This window comes from Procambarus clarkii, chromosome 50, assembly GCF_040958095.1.
Source record: "Procambarus clarkii isolate CNS0578487 chromosome 50, FALCON_Pclarkii_2.0, whole genome shotgun sequence".
NCBI classification, from domain to species: domain Eukaryota; kingdom Metazoa; phylum Arthropoda; class Malacostraca; order Decapoda; family Cambaridae; genus Procambarus; species Procambarus clarkii.
In genome coordinates, this window is record NC_091199.1 from 9631145 (window position 1) to 9644255 (window position 13111).

General features: G+C 38.4%; 1 protein-coding gene across 4 annotated transcripts in view; it reads left to right on the forward strand.

The window, feature by feature from the left end:
• Positions 1 to 13111, forward strand: part of Als2 (Amyotrophic lateral sclerosis 2) — a 50689-nt gene that overhangs the window by 16652 nt on the left and 20926 nt on the right. For all 4 annotated transcript variants that reach the window (XR_011222519.1, XM_045766017.2, XM_069303486.1 and 1 more), the window contains 10 exons: positions 997 to 1241; positions 1723 to 1840; positions 4256 to 4436; positions 6013 to 6155; positions 7755 to 8093; positions 8273 to 8527; positions 9233 to 9455; positions 10304 to 10493; positions 11547 to 11713; positions 12895 to 13004. Coding sequence is in view for 3 of the 4 variants with exons in the window: in XM_045766017.2 (XP_045621973.1) it covers positions 997 to 1241; positions 1723 to 1840; positions 4256 to 4436; positions 6013 to 6155; positions 7755 to 8093; positions 8273 to 8527; positions 9233 to 9455; positions 10304 to 10493; positions 11547 to 11713; positions 12895 to 13004 (1971 nt within the window). In the remaining variant the exon portion in view is untranslated. The remainder of the gene's footprint in view (positions 1 to 996; positions 1242 to 1722; positions 1841 to 4255; positions 4437 to 6012; positions 6156 to 7754; positions 8094 to 8272; positions 8528 to 9232; positions 9456 to 10303; positions 10494 to 11546; positions 11714 to 12894; positions 13005 to 13111) is intronic.

Genomic DNA, 13111 nt, shown 5'->3' on the forward strand with positions numbered 1-13111 from the left:
CAAATCCCCTGGAATCCAAATGAAGACTTTTTGCGGGCTCTTTCTTTCCTGTGTCCCTGCTCCTTGACTCCACCCACTAAAAATCTTCTCCCCTGCAGTGACTGTGACTTCCCAGCCTTGCAGTATTCACAGTTTTGTGAAATGTGTTGAAATTAAGAAAGTGATTTTTAAATTTCTTGATCATATTATTTGCTTTAAATTTGCCACACACAAACTGGTTCTTATGTCTTTTATAAATTGAAACTAGAAGTTGACTTTTAAATAAAGTGTGGATTTTTTTTAGATAGCTGGATACACGAATAGAGTAACGAGGAAGAGAAAAGGTAGATATTTAGGGTAATTAAATGATTGAGTGAGAAAGGGGCATGGTTCCATAGAGTTTGTCTAGCTACAGTATACGATAGTGTTTGAACAATTGTACAACAATTGAAGGTTTTGAGTGTTTTCTTAATTTTTCTAAATTAGTGGGGAGGATGTGGACTGTTCTTTGCAGGAAACTGTGCGTTAGTAAACTCGAAGAAGACATTTTGCCTAGACAATACAGTACTATTCTCCAAATGTCTTCAGTCACGTCACGTCTGGATCTGTCTTTGAGACACGAGTTTTGTCTGTGAGATGTAAATGCCATGTAGCCTGCCAATTCTTTTTTCTTCTTTTTCCATGTACTGTACTGAACTCTTGCTAAGTATATTTGGCTGTACAGTAGTACTATTTGTCAGAGTTATGCAGAATTTTTCTCTATTTAATGTATGCCTTTCAGTGTTTGGTACGAATATTATTTTTCTTGGTCCAGTTTTATGAATCATTTTCTCTTTATTGAATGAAGTTATTGCATCTATTAGACTTTCTGAATATACCCCATTTTCTTTTAAAATTTATGAAACATTTGTTGAAATTAAAATGGATTTATGTTAAATACCAAATACTTTAGTCTCTTCTCTGAGGTTCCAGTGTCAAGGTGTGGGTAAAAATGTAGTAATGATAGGTGTTTCCTAGGTGTTTGTGTGGGGGGACAACTCGAGCGGCCAAGGTGGACGTTCTGCACCTGTTGGAAGTGGATTATTACCCAATAAATCCCCAAACAAATCTCCCAGTAAAGTTGGGAATGCCTCATCATCCATTGTCTCTCCCAGACGCCTTGAACTTCCTGACGGAGGTCTGGTTCGGGATCTGGCCTCGGGGGACAACTACCTCATCGTCATTTCCATTGATGGTTTTACATACTATGTGGGCAAACTAAGGTGTGTGTTTTGTTCAGTGGTTTAATGTTTTGCATTTTGTAATCTTAAATGTTGATTTTGACCATAGCCATATGTTTCATTGTGGGCTTTAAATAATACAGTTACCCAGATTACAATTCTGTGACCTTCTAATGCCAAAATTTTTCGGTTGCAGTGTCATTTTCTGTTTTTACAGTCTGTGTTTCATAATTAATCCCTCTGATTTGTATTGTGCTGCAGCTCTCACAGATACATTGATCACAGATTTGTCAGGACACTAAAGCTAGACACAGATGGCATCAGTACTATAAGGACATGTTTATGCACAATTAAATCATAAGTGTTCTTACAGGACCATTTAAAGTTGCTGGTACCCATCGAGTTCTTAGTCACCTGCATTTTTGGGATGCATGTCGTTCATAAACTAAGGACACCCTGTACAGTATAGTTATGATATATGTAATGTGATTATTCTTATGTATCTACGATATTTGTTAATTAGGGACGAAGAAAACGCAACAGTGCAGCAGATACCAGTCGGTGATGCCACGACGCGCTGCAGATCAGTATTGTGCCAGTGTGACAGTGTTGTATGCACATCTGATGAGATGCATCCACAGGTATTTCCATACAGCATATACTGCATGTTTTTTTTTATATTATTGTATTGCAGTAAGATTTTATCTGTTTAGCTTTTGTAATCAGATGTAATTTATCATTTTTTGTGAAATATATGTGGGATAGATATTATTACCTTGTAATCCAATTTAACCTGAATACCATATAATGGATTCACGAATAAACTGGTAAAAAATATTCGATATCCCGTAAATCAAATAATAGGCCATATCCAGATTTCACTCAGTTATTCAACGAAGTGCATTACATGGTTTTCAGAATGACCGAATTGTATCGGTACTCGTTTAAAAGAAATGGAAGAAATGCAATGTGTATTCATGTAAACATCTATAAATGATGTTGGAAAGGTTTATATGTATCTATCTGTCAGTGTGGCAGATTTGCTCCACAACACAGTAAAAATGGTTCGTACCATCCACACCTCACCTGTCTATTCACTTCTCTATTCACCTCCCTTCTTATTTGTATATATATCTAACCAACCTACCTATACTTTTTAATCCTAACTTAAGTAAGACATATTGTAAGTGCATCAAGTATTGATGACCCAAGTTCTGTGGAGTGGTCATTATAACAGTCGGTTGCTTCAACACAACTGATAGTAATATAGTCCCGGCTAAAGATAATGTTTACATCATTTCGGAACAACATTTATCTAAGTTATCTCGCCTTATATCGAATTAAATATTGTAGAAATACAGTGATTATTACAGTAACCATTAAATTGATAAGACATGGGGGAAGGGGGGTAAAAAGTGGTTTGTATTGTGTATGATTTTCAACATGCGTAGGCAAGGGAAGCAAGGATCATAAATACAGTAATATGTCACACTTAGGTGTTGTATACAATATAGGTGTTGTACATATACAGTATAGTGATTCTAAGAGATCAGATCCTTGAAGCCTTCATTTCTCTCTATCCCTTGGGCACAATACTAGAAATACTAGTGTGTTTAGTTTTACTCAAGCAATGTGGCAAATGTTACTTTCTGCTGGGCTTCAATGCATAACATTTTTGTTGTTGTTCTGTACTAACAAAAGTACTGTGAGCATGTTATTAATATGTTCAAAATAAGGGGAGGGGGTCTATGAGCTGGCCAAGGCTGTCGTTGGCAGTAGTCAACCATGTGTATCTTAGTAGTTTTCTTAGTCAACCACATGTATCTTAGTAGTCTTCCTAGTCAACCACATGTATCTTAGTAGTTTTTCTAGTCATCGACATGGATCTTAAAGACTTTTATCCAGAGATTCACACAGGGTCTTGACAAAGGCTGCTGGGGCACCTTTGCAGGACCAAACATGCTCAGAGTGTTAGTAATACCAAGTTGGTCATTCACTGGGGTATCCTCTTGACATGCCAATATGGTCGTGAGAAATGGCTCTGGCACGAGCACTTCATATTGGTCACACACGAAGCTGACACGTAGCTATTTGCTGATCAGAGGGACTGCCTCACTGTGTGATGCCTGCCTTGTCTTGTCGAGTATGAAGCACTTGTTTGTCGAGTGTGGAGCACTTGCTTGTCGAGTGTGAAGCACTTGCTTGTCGAGTGTGAAGTACTTGCTTGTCGAGTGTGAAGCACTTGCTTGTCGAGTGTGAAGCACTTGCTTGGCGAGTGTGAAGCACTTGCTTGTCGAGTGTGAAGCACTTGCTTGGCGAGTGTGAAGCACTTGCTTGTCGAGTGTGAAGCACTTGCTTGTCGAGTGTGAAGCACTTGCTTGTCGAGTGTGAAGTACTTGCTTGTCGAGTGTGAAGCACTTGCTTGGCGAGTGTGAAGCACTTGCTTGTCGAGTGTGAAGCACTTGCTTGTCGAGTGTGAAGCACTTGCTTGTCGAGTGTGAAGCACTTGCTTGTCGAGTGTGAAGCACTTGCTTGTCGAGTGTTGTAAACTAGGGTCCTCTGTGGCCGATATCTGGCTGAGAGCTGTCAATGTCAGGGAAATACATATTGTTCCTGATAGATGGTCTCTTTAATTTTATGGATACAGCTGTGCTCTGTCACCGGAAATAATTTTGAGCTGTGGCTCTGTTCGTCGTTTTCTTTGAAAAAGGCTATTACTGTACCCCCCCCATTTAAATGATCACCTTCATTCCTTTGTTGTATTTGATGCCCAAGACCTCATTGTCGTGGCACCAGTAAGATTTGTCATTGTGTAAATATCAATTTGTGCATATAAATACTATTTATAATCCTTTAAAAAAATTTACCGGTTCCATTTTTATTAGAAATAACAATTTTATAATCTTATTTACTTGTACATTATTTTTATTTAATTAAATATATATTATATGAAAAATGTAGTATAAAATTTCTTAATCTTTTTTTTTTACTTGTACCTTATTTTTAATAAATACATATTATATGTACTGTGTAGTATATATTTTTTTTGGCTACAGGTGATAAAATTTCTGAAAAATGAAACAGAGTACCTGAGCCTGCTGAAGTGTGTCAACCAGCACGTGGTGAAACCATTCCTCTCAACCTGCACCACCAGCAACAGTAGCAAGAGCTCGTCCTCAAGCACATCCCACAAGGACCCGGCTGCACCCGGCATCGTCGGTGGGAGCGGCTTCACAGGTGGGAGACAAATCGCCCAAAAGAGTTGTCGTAAATACACACACAGATCACACTAGCATGATATATCAAATGAACTAATCCCGGGTGCATGGGGGAATTGTGTGAAACCCCGGTTTTGCTTCAGAGAAGCTTCAGGATCCTCGTGAGGGCAGTTGCACTCCAGGTTGCAATTCTTTTGACTATGTCGTTGTGCAGTTGACTAAGGCACATCTGGGAACATCCTGTGAGTAGGTTCGAGCCCTCATCACGGCCCTTTGTGGATTTGTTCAGTTGTCTTAAACACGAGGGCAATCTAGGAAACTAGATTGTTTCCTTCAAGGAGTGCTGGACCAATCGGGCTGTGGTGGGTATGTGGGCCTGCGGGCCGCTCCAAGCAACAGCCTGGTGGACCAAACTCTCACAAGTCAAGTCTGGCCTCGGGCTGGGCTTGGGGAGTAGAAGAACTCCCAGAACCCCATCAACCAGGTATCAACCCCAGTGTTATACTTCCACCTTGTTGTAATATGGTTCTTCACGTAACGCTATGCCTAGTCATGGCAAGATTATTTACATAATATTATGTCCCACCTGATAAAGCACTATGTCATGCCTCTTATTTTAATGTTGCCATTGTTCAGAATTCATCCTTGTCATTTTTTATTGTTAGGAGTGAGTCTACTTTTATTACCAGGTATGTGTGAATACCCGAGTAATGTACTACTGTCATTAGCAGGGAATGTACAGTACTGTACTATCATTAGCAGTGAATATTCAGTAATGCCATTAACAGTGATTGTATAAAATTACCATTAACAATGAATATACATTACTACCATTGGCAGTGAATATACAGTATTAACATTAGCAGAGAATATACAGTACTGTACTACCATTGGCAGTGAATAAAAAGTACTACCATTAGCAGAGAATATACAATACTACCATTGGCAGTGAATATACAGTATTAACATTAGCAGAGAATATACACGACTACCATTAGCAGAGAATATACACTACTACCATTAGCAGAGAATATACAGTACTACCATTAGCAGAGAATATACACTACTACCATTAGCAGAGAATATACACTACTACCATTAGCAGAGAATATACAGTACTACCATTAGCAGAGAATATACACTACTACCATTAGCAGAGAATATACACTACTACCATTAGCAGAGAATATACAGTACTACCATTAGCAGAGAATATACACTACTACCATTAGCAGAGAATATACAGTACTGTACTACCATTAGCAATGAATGTACAATCATGGTATTTTTATATTTTTCTGAGATTAATGCAAATAAGAAATTAATTTAAAGATAACTAAAAATGCACTGAACAGAATACAGTAAATGTGAAAACATTTCTTTTTAGTGGTGAAAATAATCTCTAGGAACTGGGTGAGACGCTACGAATGTGAGGTGGGTGTCGATGGAGGAAGGCTGAGATTTACTCCAGGTTTGGGTTATCTGGACGACATATGTGGTTCATCATTATGTAGAGCAGGAGGACGGCCTAATAAACTGACGATATAATTATTTTGGGTTATAATTTAATTTACAATGATCTTCTTTGCCAATAGTTGAGAACAGCCAGGTGCAACAGACAAAGCAGGAGCTTCTCGAAGCTTACCTCGATGTAACGCATGCGGTGGCCAGCAGTTTGAGAGACATGTTGGATGATCAGGCAGCTGACGTCACCTCTGTCATACCAATAATACGGCAGGTGAGAAACTCTTTGAGTCATTTGAGATAATTTGCAAGGAAAATGACTGTTCTTTTCGAAATTTCTGTTAATTCTCAGAGAGGGCTTGGTATTATAATATATTCACATTGTATTTACATTGCATAATTTTCTTTTCTCAGATCACTACTACAAAAAAAATCACTCATTGCTGGACACATGCGTGTATCTTTAAATATAATTCTATTGAAATGTCAGAACATTTTGTAAAGCATTGTTATATAGTTACCAGATTTATCTGCTGTTTACACCATCTATACCAAGTACTGAAGGAATTCCATTTTCTTTCTAGCATTCAGATTTTATACACAGTATTTCATTAGATGAATAGAATGGAATCTTATTGAATCGTCCATTTCTCAGTTCATCTACATCTCTGTTTTTGAGATGTCTGTTCTGTAAGACTGCAATTACTGTACTGAAAATATATATAAAAAAAGTAGAAAAAAGCATATCCCACTTAGTGCTCACAAATAGGATATACAGTAAAAAGCACGAGGGCAAACCATGAGCAAACCACGTCTGGTGTTCAATTTCTTCATTGTTTGCTCTTCAAGTTATGGATGGAGATGGCGTTGACAATTTCTTTTTACTATACAGTATATTCTACATGTTTACCACCTTTACAGCATAAGAGTACAGTCCTTCTTATGTTTCTTTGATTTATTTTTGCTTGCAGCTTCTCCTAATATCTGTTTGTACAGTTCTCCTTCTCTTGGTTGGACAATACAGTTCTTGTCCAACTTGTCTCTTTTTGTCGGCCTATTATATTCCCTCTTTTCTTTCCTTGACTGTTACCACCTTGAGATCCCTGACCCTTTCTTTGTAGCTTAGGCCTTTTAATTCAGGTAATTCTTCATGTCTCCTAAACGCCTCTTAATTAACTTACACTTGTTGGAGTTGAACTCTGACTATTGCTTACACTGATTAGGATTAACAGCAGGTCAAGGAGAGAGCTTTGCCAGGCCTCCCTTGCACCATCCTTCATACTTGACGCATCCTCTTTAACTGTGACCCTTTGTTTACTGTCCATTAAGTATTCCATTACCCAGTTGCATACACTGAGCTGGTCATTTAAATGTTATTCTGTATGCTCAGAGCAAGTCTTGGCAATTTTTGAACCTCCAAGACAGTCTTTGAGATTGTTTTGAGGGATTTACAGTCTTTGAGATTGTTTTGAGGGATTTACAGTCTTTGATGTTGATTTGAGTGATTTAAAGGATTTTTGTTATATCATGTTTGGACTAGACAAATTGCAGGGGTACTTGTCTCTCTGGTCTAGAGTCATTCAGAGTCTGGCAGAAACTTTTTGTCCTTGTTGACCAGAGCACACACTAGAAGGTGAAGGGACGACGACGTTTCGGTCCATCCTGGACCATTCTCAATCGACTTGAGAATGGTCCAGGACAGACCGAAACGTTGTCGTCCCTTCACCTTCTAGTGTGTGGTCTGGTCAACATACTGTAGCCACGTTATTGTGACTCATCGCCTGCGTTTCTGTCCTTGCATAGGGCTAAGGCAAGCTAACAAAGCAGCACTCAGAAAAGAGTTTCATTTCACTCGATGCTTAATTTTTGGCAGGTAGAAGAACACAAGTCAATTTACCAGAAATATATGAGCTCAGTGTGTGATGCAATTGCTATCAGTGGCCTCGCAGTCGCAAGCAAAGAAGCTAATATAGTCATGGAGAAGTGCCAGTCCATTTTAGCATCTCTTATTCCTGAAGACAAGAGAAAAACCAACAGTGATCTCTTTGCCCACCTCATTCTCCGGCCACTGAACCACATCCATGAGTATGTTGAATTTCTCCTATCTATGAAGAATGATGCTGATAATTATTACTCGCCTTTTACGCTAGACAAGATCAAAATTGCCCATGCCCACTGGAGGCAGCTGTCAAATGTAGCACAAAAAAATCAGGTAAGATTTAGTCAGTTTTAAGTTTATTTCATTTAAATTGTATATAAATGTGTGAAATCTGGAACGCTAAGTTTTGGAATATGTAGCTTATAAAACTTCTCTACTCAGTTTTACTTAAGAACAGTCATCATTATTATTATTATCAGTCATTATTAGTATTATTAATATTCAAACTTCAGGTAGAAGCTGAAGCAACAAAGGCGTATTGGGAAACATGTAGCCCCAAGATGGTAGAAGCTTTGGCCAACCCATCGCGACGACTTCTCCGAGATTCACACACCAACCCCATAAATGTCCACAATGCTGGACGCTTCTCATCCCATTCTTTTGTTTTGCTGACTGATGTTCTTGTGCACCTTCAGTACTCAAATTTTACAACGTATGATCTCAGTACCATGTGGGTTGAGCCAGTACCTAACAGCTCAAGTATTCAGGTATGAAATAGTTATGGCATGCCATTTTGGAGTTCTTTTAAAAGCTTACCTTGAGATGGTGTTAGTGTGTGTGTGGTCGGTGACCAGGCCTCTTGGTTGGTGGTGTGGTCAACCGCCACTGTTTGTAGTGTGACTTGTTAATTACAGGCTGGTTGTTTAGGTATCCTTTGGATGTATTTTTCATTTAGTGTCTTAGTTATATTAGAAGTCAAATTAGTTTGTGCACTCTAGCAGTGAAATTAACTTTGTTGCATTATATATATTGGGGAATTATGAGTAAAGTAGATTATTGATTGATTTATTCATTATCATTACACCCCACATCCTAATTTAATGGATTGAGGAAGTATCAATCTAGAGAAGAAAAAGGTGGATAATATAGTGAAAGAATTCTACAAGTAGTGTCTTACTACGCTCACTTAACCCCATATTCAGTAAACAGAATTGACTTCATCTTCCTTTGCTTAGAGAGAAATTTTGGGTCTTTGAAACTAAATGCTTTGGAGATGGTTTGGTAGTGAAGAGGTTTAGGAAAGACTGCTGCATGCAATGGTTTCTGTGGGTACAAGAAAGTATTTGATGTATTCACATTTTTGTTGTATATAAAGTAAAAATTTTGTATTCTCATCTCGTTCAATATAAGTTAGCAAATCTGATTTATTACTAATAATAAATTTCCTGATTTATTACTACTTTTAATTTCAGAATGGTATTCATATAACATTGCCGGAGGACACGTTGACTCTGGCATGCCCCACCAGTTCAGACAAGGGTCAGTGGATGTATGCCCTTCAGGAGGGCATCAAGCGATCTGTTCATGGCACTGGCGAGGGGGGGTTGGTGGTGGTGCCAAGGACCCCTCCCCTTGTGAGAAATGCATCTTATACCTTTACTAAGAATGCACAGTATAAGGATGCCACGTACAGTGGTAAGTCAATCTATCTACAGTATGTAAATATGTATGTACGTATATGACAGTGTCAGACCACGAAGGAAGGATTAAGACAGGAATTTCCTTAGGTATGTACGTATTTAATAATACGTCTTCAGAAGGATCGGTTATTAAATACAAAAGTACTTAGGGAAATTCTTGTCTTAATCATTCCTTCGTGGTTTGACACTCACATTGTTCATCATGTATTAATTTCCTTGTGATTTACACACACACATTTATGTACTGTATATACTTATACATTAAGAAAAAATTAAGTTTTTAACTAAAACAAGGGCTCATTAGAAATGTCACTGATGTTCCTAATGAAATTGCAGGTTAAGAGCTGTTATCATACATCTGGTTATTTGAAGCCTGATGCCTAAATTGTATTTGATGAGTTTATTAATTAAGTTACAATCATGTTTAGAAAATCATGTTGGAAGAAAAATCATGTTACAATCATGTTAGAAGAAAATGGAGCCAGTTGTGTACCGCACCTTCGTGTAGTTTGTTGATTTGATTGCATGCATATTTACTTGTTGAGCTAACATCTTTATAATGTATGTGAATCAACCTAGGAATAAATGATCACTGATGGGGTAATGTTTTTGAGAACGGCTCGGTTAGCATGAGGCTGTTAATGACTGAGCGCCGCGTGTTGCGCTTGCCAACATTTGGATGTCCACAAAGTTGTGCTGGGCCGGGAACCTGGAGAATATTGACCTTATGCATTACAGTAAGCTTGCCAACAAAAATTGTGTTGAAGGTATTTTTAGAGGGAGGGAGATAGATAGATATGGAGATAGTTATACACATATATACCATTATATAATTTATTCTAGGTCAGTGGTTCTGTGGTAAACTTCATGGTGAGGGCATTATGACTTGGTCTGATGGACGGAAATATGAGGGACAATTCCGGCAGAGCGTCTACCACGGCCCCGGTCGGCTGGAGGTACCCTCAACCGGAGGGGTCACCATTTATGAAGGCACGTGGAAGAATGGAAAACTTGAGGGAAAAGGCATTATCAGGTAAGACTAAAATAAGTAATTTAAGGCATATCACTAGGGGTTGACAAAAAAAAATACCTCTATCCACTTTATCTTGCGCCTTGCTATTACCTTGCGATGATTCCGAGGATCAACATTCCCGCAACCTGGTCTCTGACCAGGCCTCCTGGTTGGTTGTCTGGTCAACCAGCCAGAAGTGTCTACAGAAAGCCTACATATAAAATACTTAAAAAGCAGGTAATGAGTCACAATAACGTGGCTGAAGATACGATGACCAAACCACACATGAGAAAATGAAGAAAAGACAGTGTTTCTGTCCCTCCTGGAGTATCATCAAGTCGTGTGATGATAATGATCCACGAGGGCCTGAAATGTCGTCGTTACTTCATTTCCTGAAATGGGTTTGGTTATCAAATACAGTACTTAAAACTTAGCATGATAGGGAATGACCACTAAGTAATGGTCTTGCAAAATGCCAGTTTTCCTAACTTTGCTTTTTAGATTCAGCTACTGGGAACAAAAAGTTCCAAGTAGCATGGGCTAAGGTGAGCCCGTAGTGGACTTACCTAGCATAGGAGTGGGGCTGTATGTGGTATGGTTTTCCCCAACATGTCACCATCCTGAATCACCACAATGAGCTAGCAAAGATATTTTCTTAAAGATTTGTATTGTATGGGGCAAAATGTCACCCTACCTTGACTATCATGAGCCTGTTCACCGAGACATTCAAGGACGTTGCTTCAGGAAGCGCCCAAATGTCCCACTTCGAAGGTAGATTTTCAAATCACTTGATGCTTCATTTTTGAGTTCCAACTTTCTATTATATTAAATAGCTGTATTGCATTTACAGAAATTTTTAATGATAGGGTTTTGAAAAAAACATTATATTGGGGGTACATTAAATCTTCTGACACATGTACATTATTAAGGTTTATGGATATATAGTAAACATAGACGTACAATAGTTAAGGTACAGATGTATTGGTAGAGTTATAAGTATGTATAGTATATGAGTAAAGTCATATTTACTGCTGATTTTCTTACACACACACGTGTTATGTTTTGCAAATGTAGGTATGCCAATAAGGATGTGTATATTGGATACCTCCATGAAAGCCAACCTCATGGACACGGTGAGCTTAAAAAGGGACGCTTCAGCTCGCAGGCAGCTTCTGTATACACTGGCGAGTGGAACAGTGGCGTTAAACAAGGCTATGGTGTGCTGGACGAAATAGTTAAAGGTTAGTCAGTTTTCATGTTGTTTTCATCCTTAATTGCTAACTTTGAGAGGAGAGTGGGGATGTGTATGTATGAGGGCATGTGTATGTCAGTCCAAAAACGAAAAGAATGTACTGTACTGTCAGGCACATCCACACATCAAACACCGAAGGGCGACTGGCAGGGGATATTCTGAGCTATGGCTCAGAATATCCCCAGTACAGGTTAATTAAAAATATAATAGAATTAAAATAATACTTTGGTGTAAATTTAGTTAGTATGAACAAAAAAAGTGCTGTGAATTAACCAATGTCTAGTGAAAGAGAGAGAGAGAGAATGAGTGCATGAGTATATACATGCATGCTCACCTAATTGTGTCTATGGGAAGTCAAATCCAACTCTTAGTGCCCCATCTCATAATTATTGTATCTTGTGCAATTTTTCCTTCTTACTCTCTGGTTCTCTATCATGTATGCTTTTAGAACCAGAAATGGTGGTTGCTTTCTACCACCTCTAGCTCAAGTTCATTTAATTTGCTTGCCACTCACTGCAAGCAAATTATTTTCTAAACATTTCTTTGTAATATCTATGGCTCCAACTTACACACACACTATAGGCCTGGGCACATTATATTAAATACCTAGATGTGTCTAAGATATGACATTCAAAATTGTTAATGGATTTAGGGAGAAATGAGGAGTAGAGCCAGATGAAGCATCACCATTGGTCCTTATTACCAATTCACCACCACCATCTGCCATAAGTAGTGTATAACCCCCAAAACTCGGCCAATGAATAGTGCAGCTAGCCAAGTGTTTTTATTATTATTTCCTAAGTGTGTACTCGCCTGTTTTTGCATTCAGGATCTAGCTCTAGCTCTTGGACCCCGCTCAACATGCGTGCACTATTTCCTGTCTGTAGTTGCAAGTAGAATGTTGTGCTCGTGGGGTCGACTTGTATTTTTGGTAATAAATCATTTTCAAACTTTCGGTGGTTTAAGGACCTCTTGGTATACGTCATACAGATTGTCTTCTGTAGTTTAAAATTATGCCCTTAGGTCTGCTTAGTTCTGGTTTCAAAAACATTTCCTTGTCTGTTTTCGTATCTTGTATAGGTAATCATGTTTATCCACCATTTTTATTGGTTGGGGTGCATGGCTATGTATATGATACGACATATTTCAGTGTTATGATGCATGTTCCAGGCGAGAAGTACCTGGGAATGTGGCAGAACAATTGCCGTCATGGGTCGGGTATGGTCGTCACCATGAATGGTGTCTATTATGAGGGAAACTTTCACCAAAATAAGCTAACTGTGAGTATTTGTTTATTGTATATAAATATTATCTCCTTAAAAACTCATAGATTGAGTTTATTCTTACAATTAAAATTTGGTCATCTTAAAAGAACTTTATTCATTTT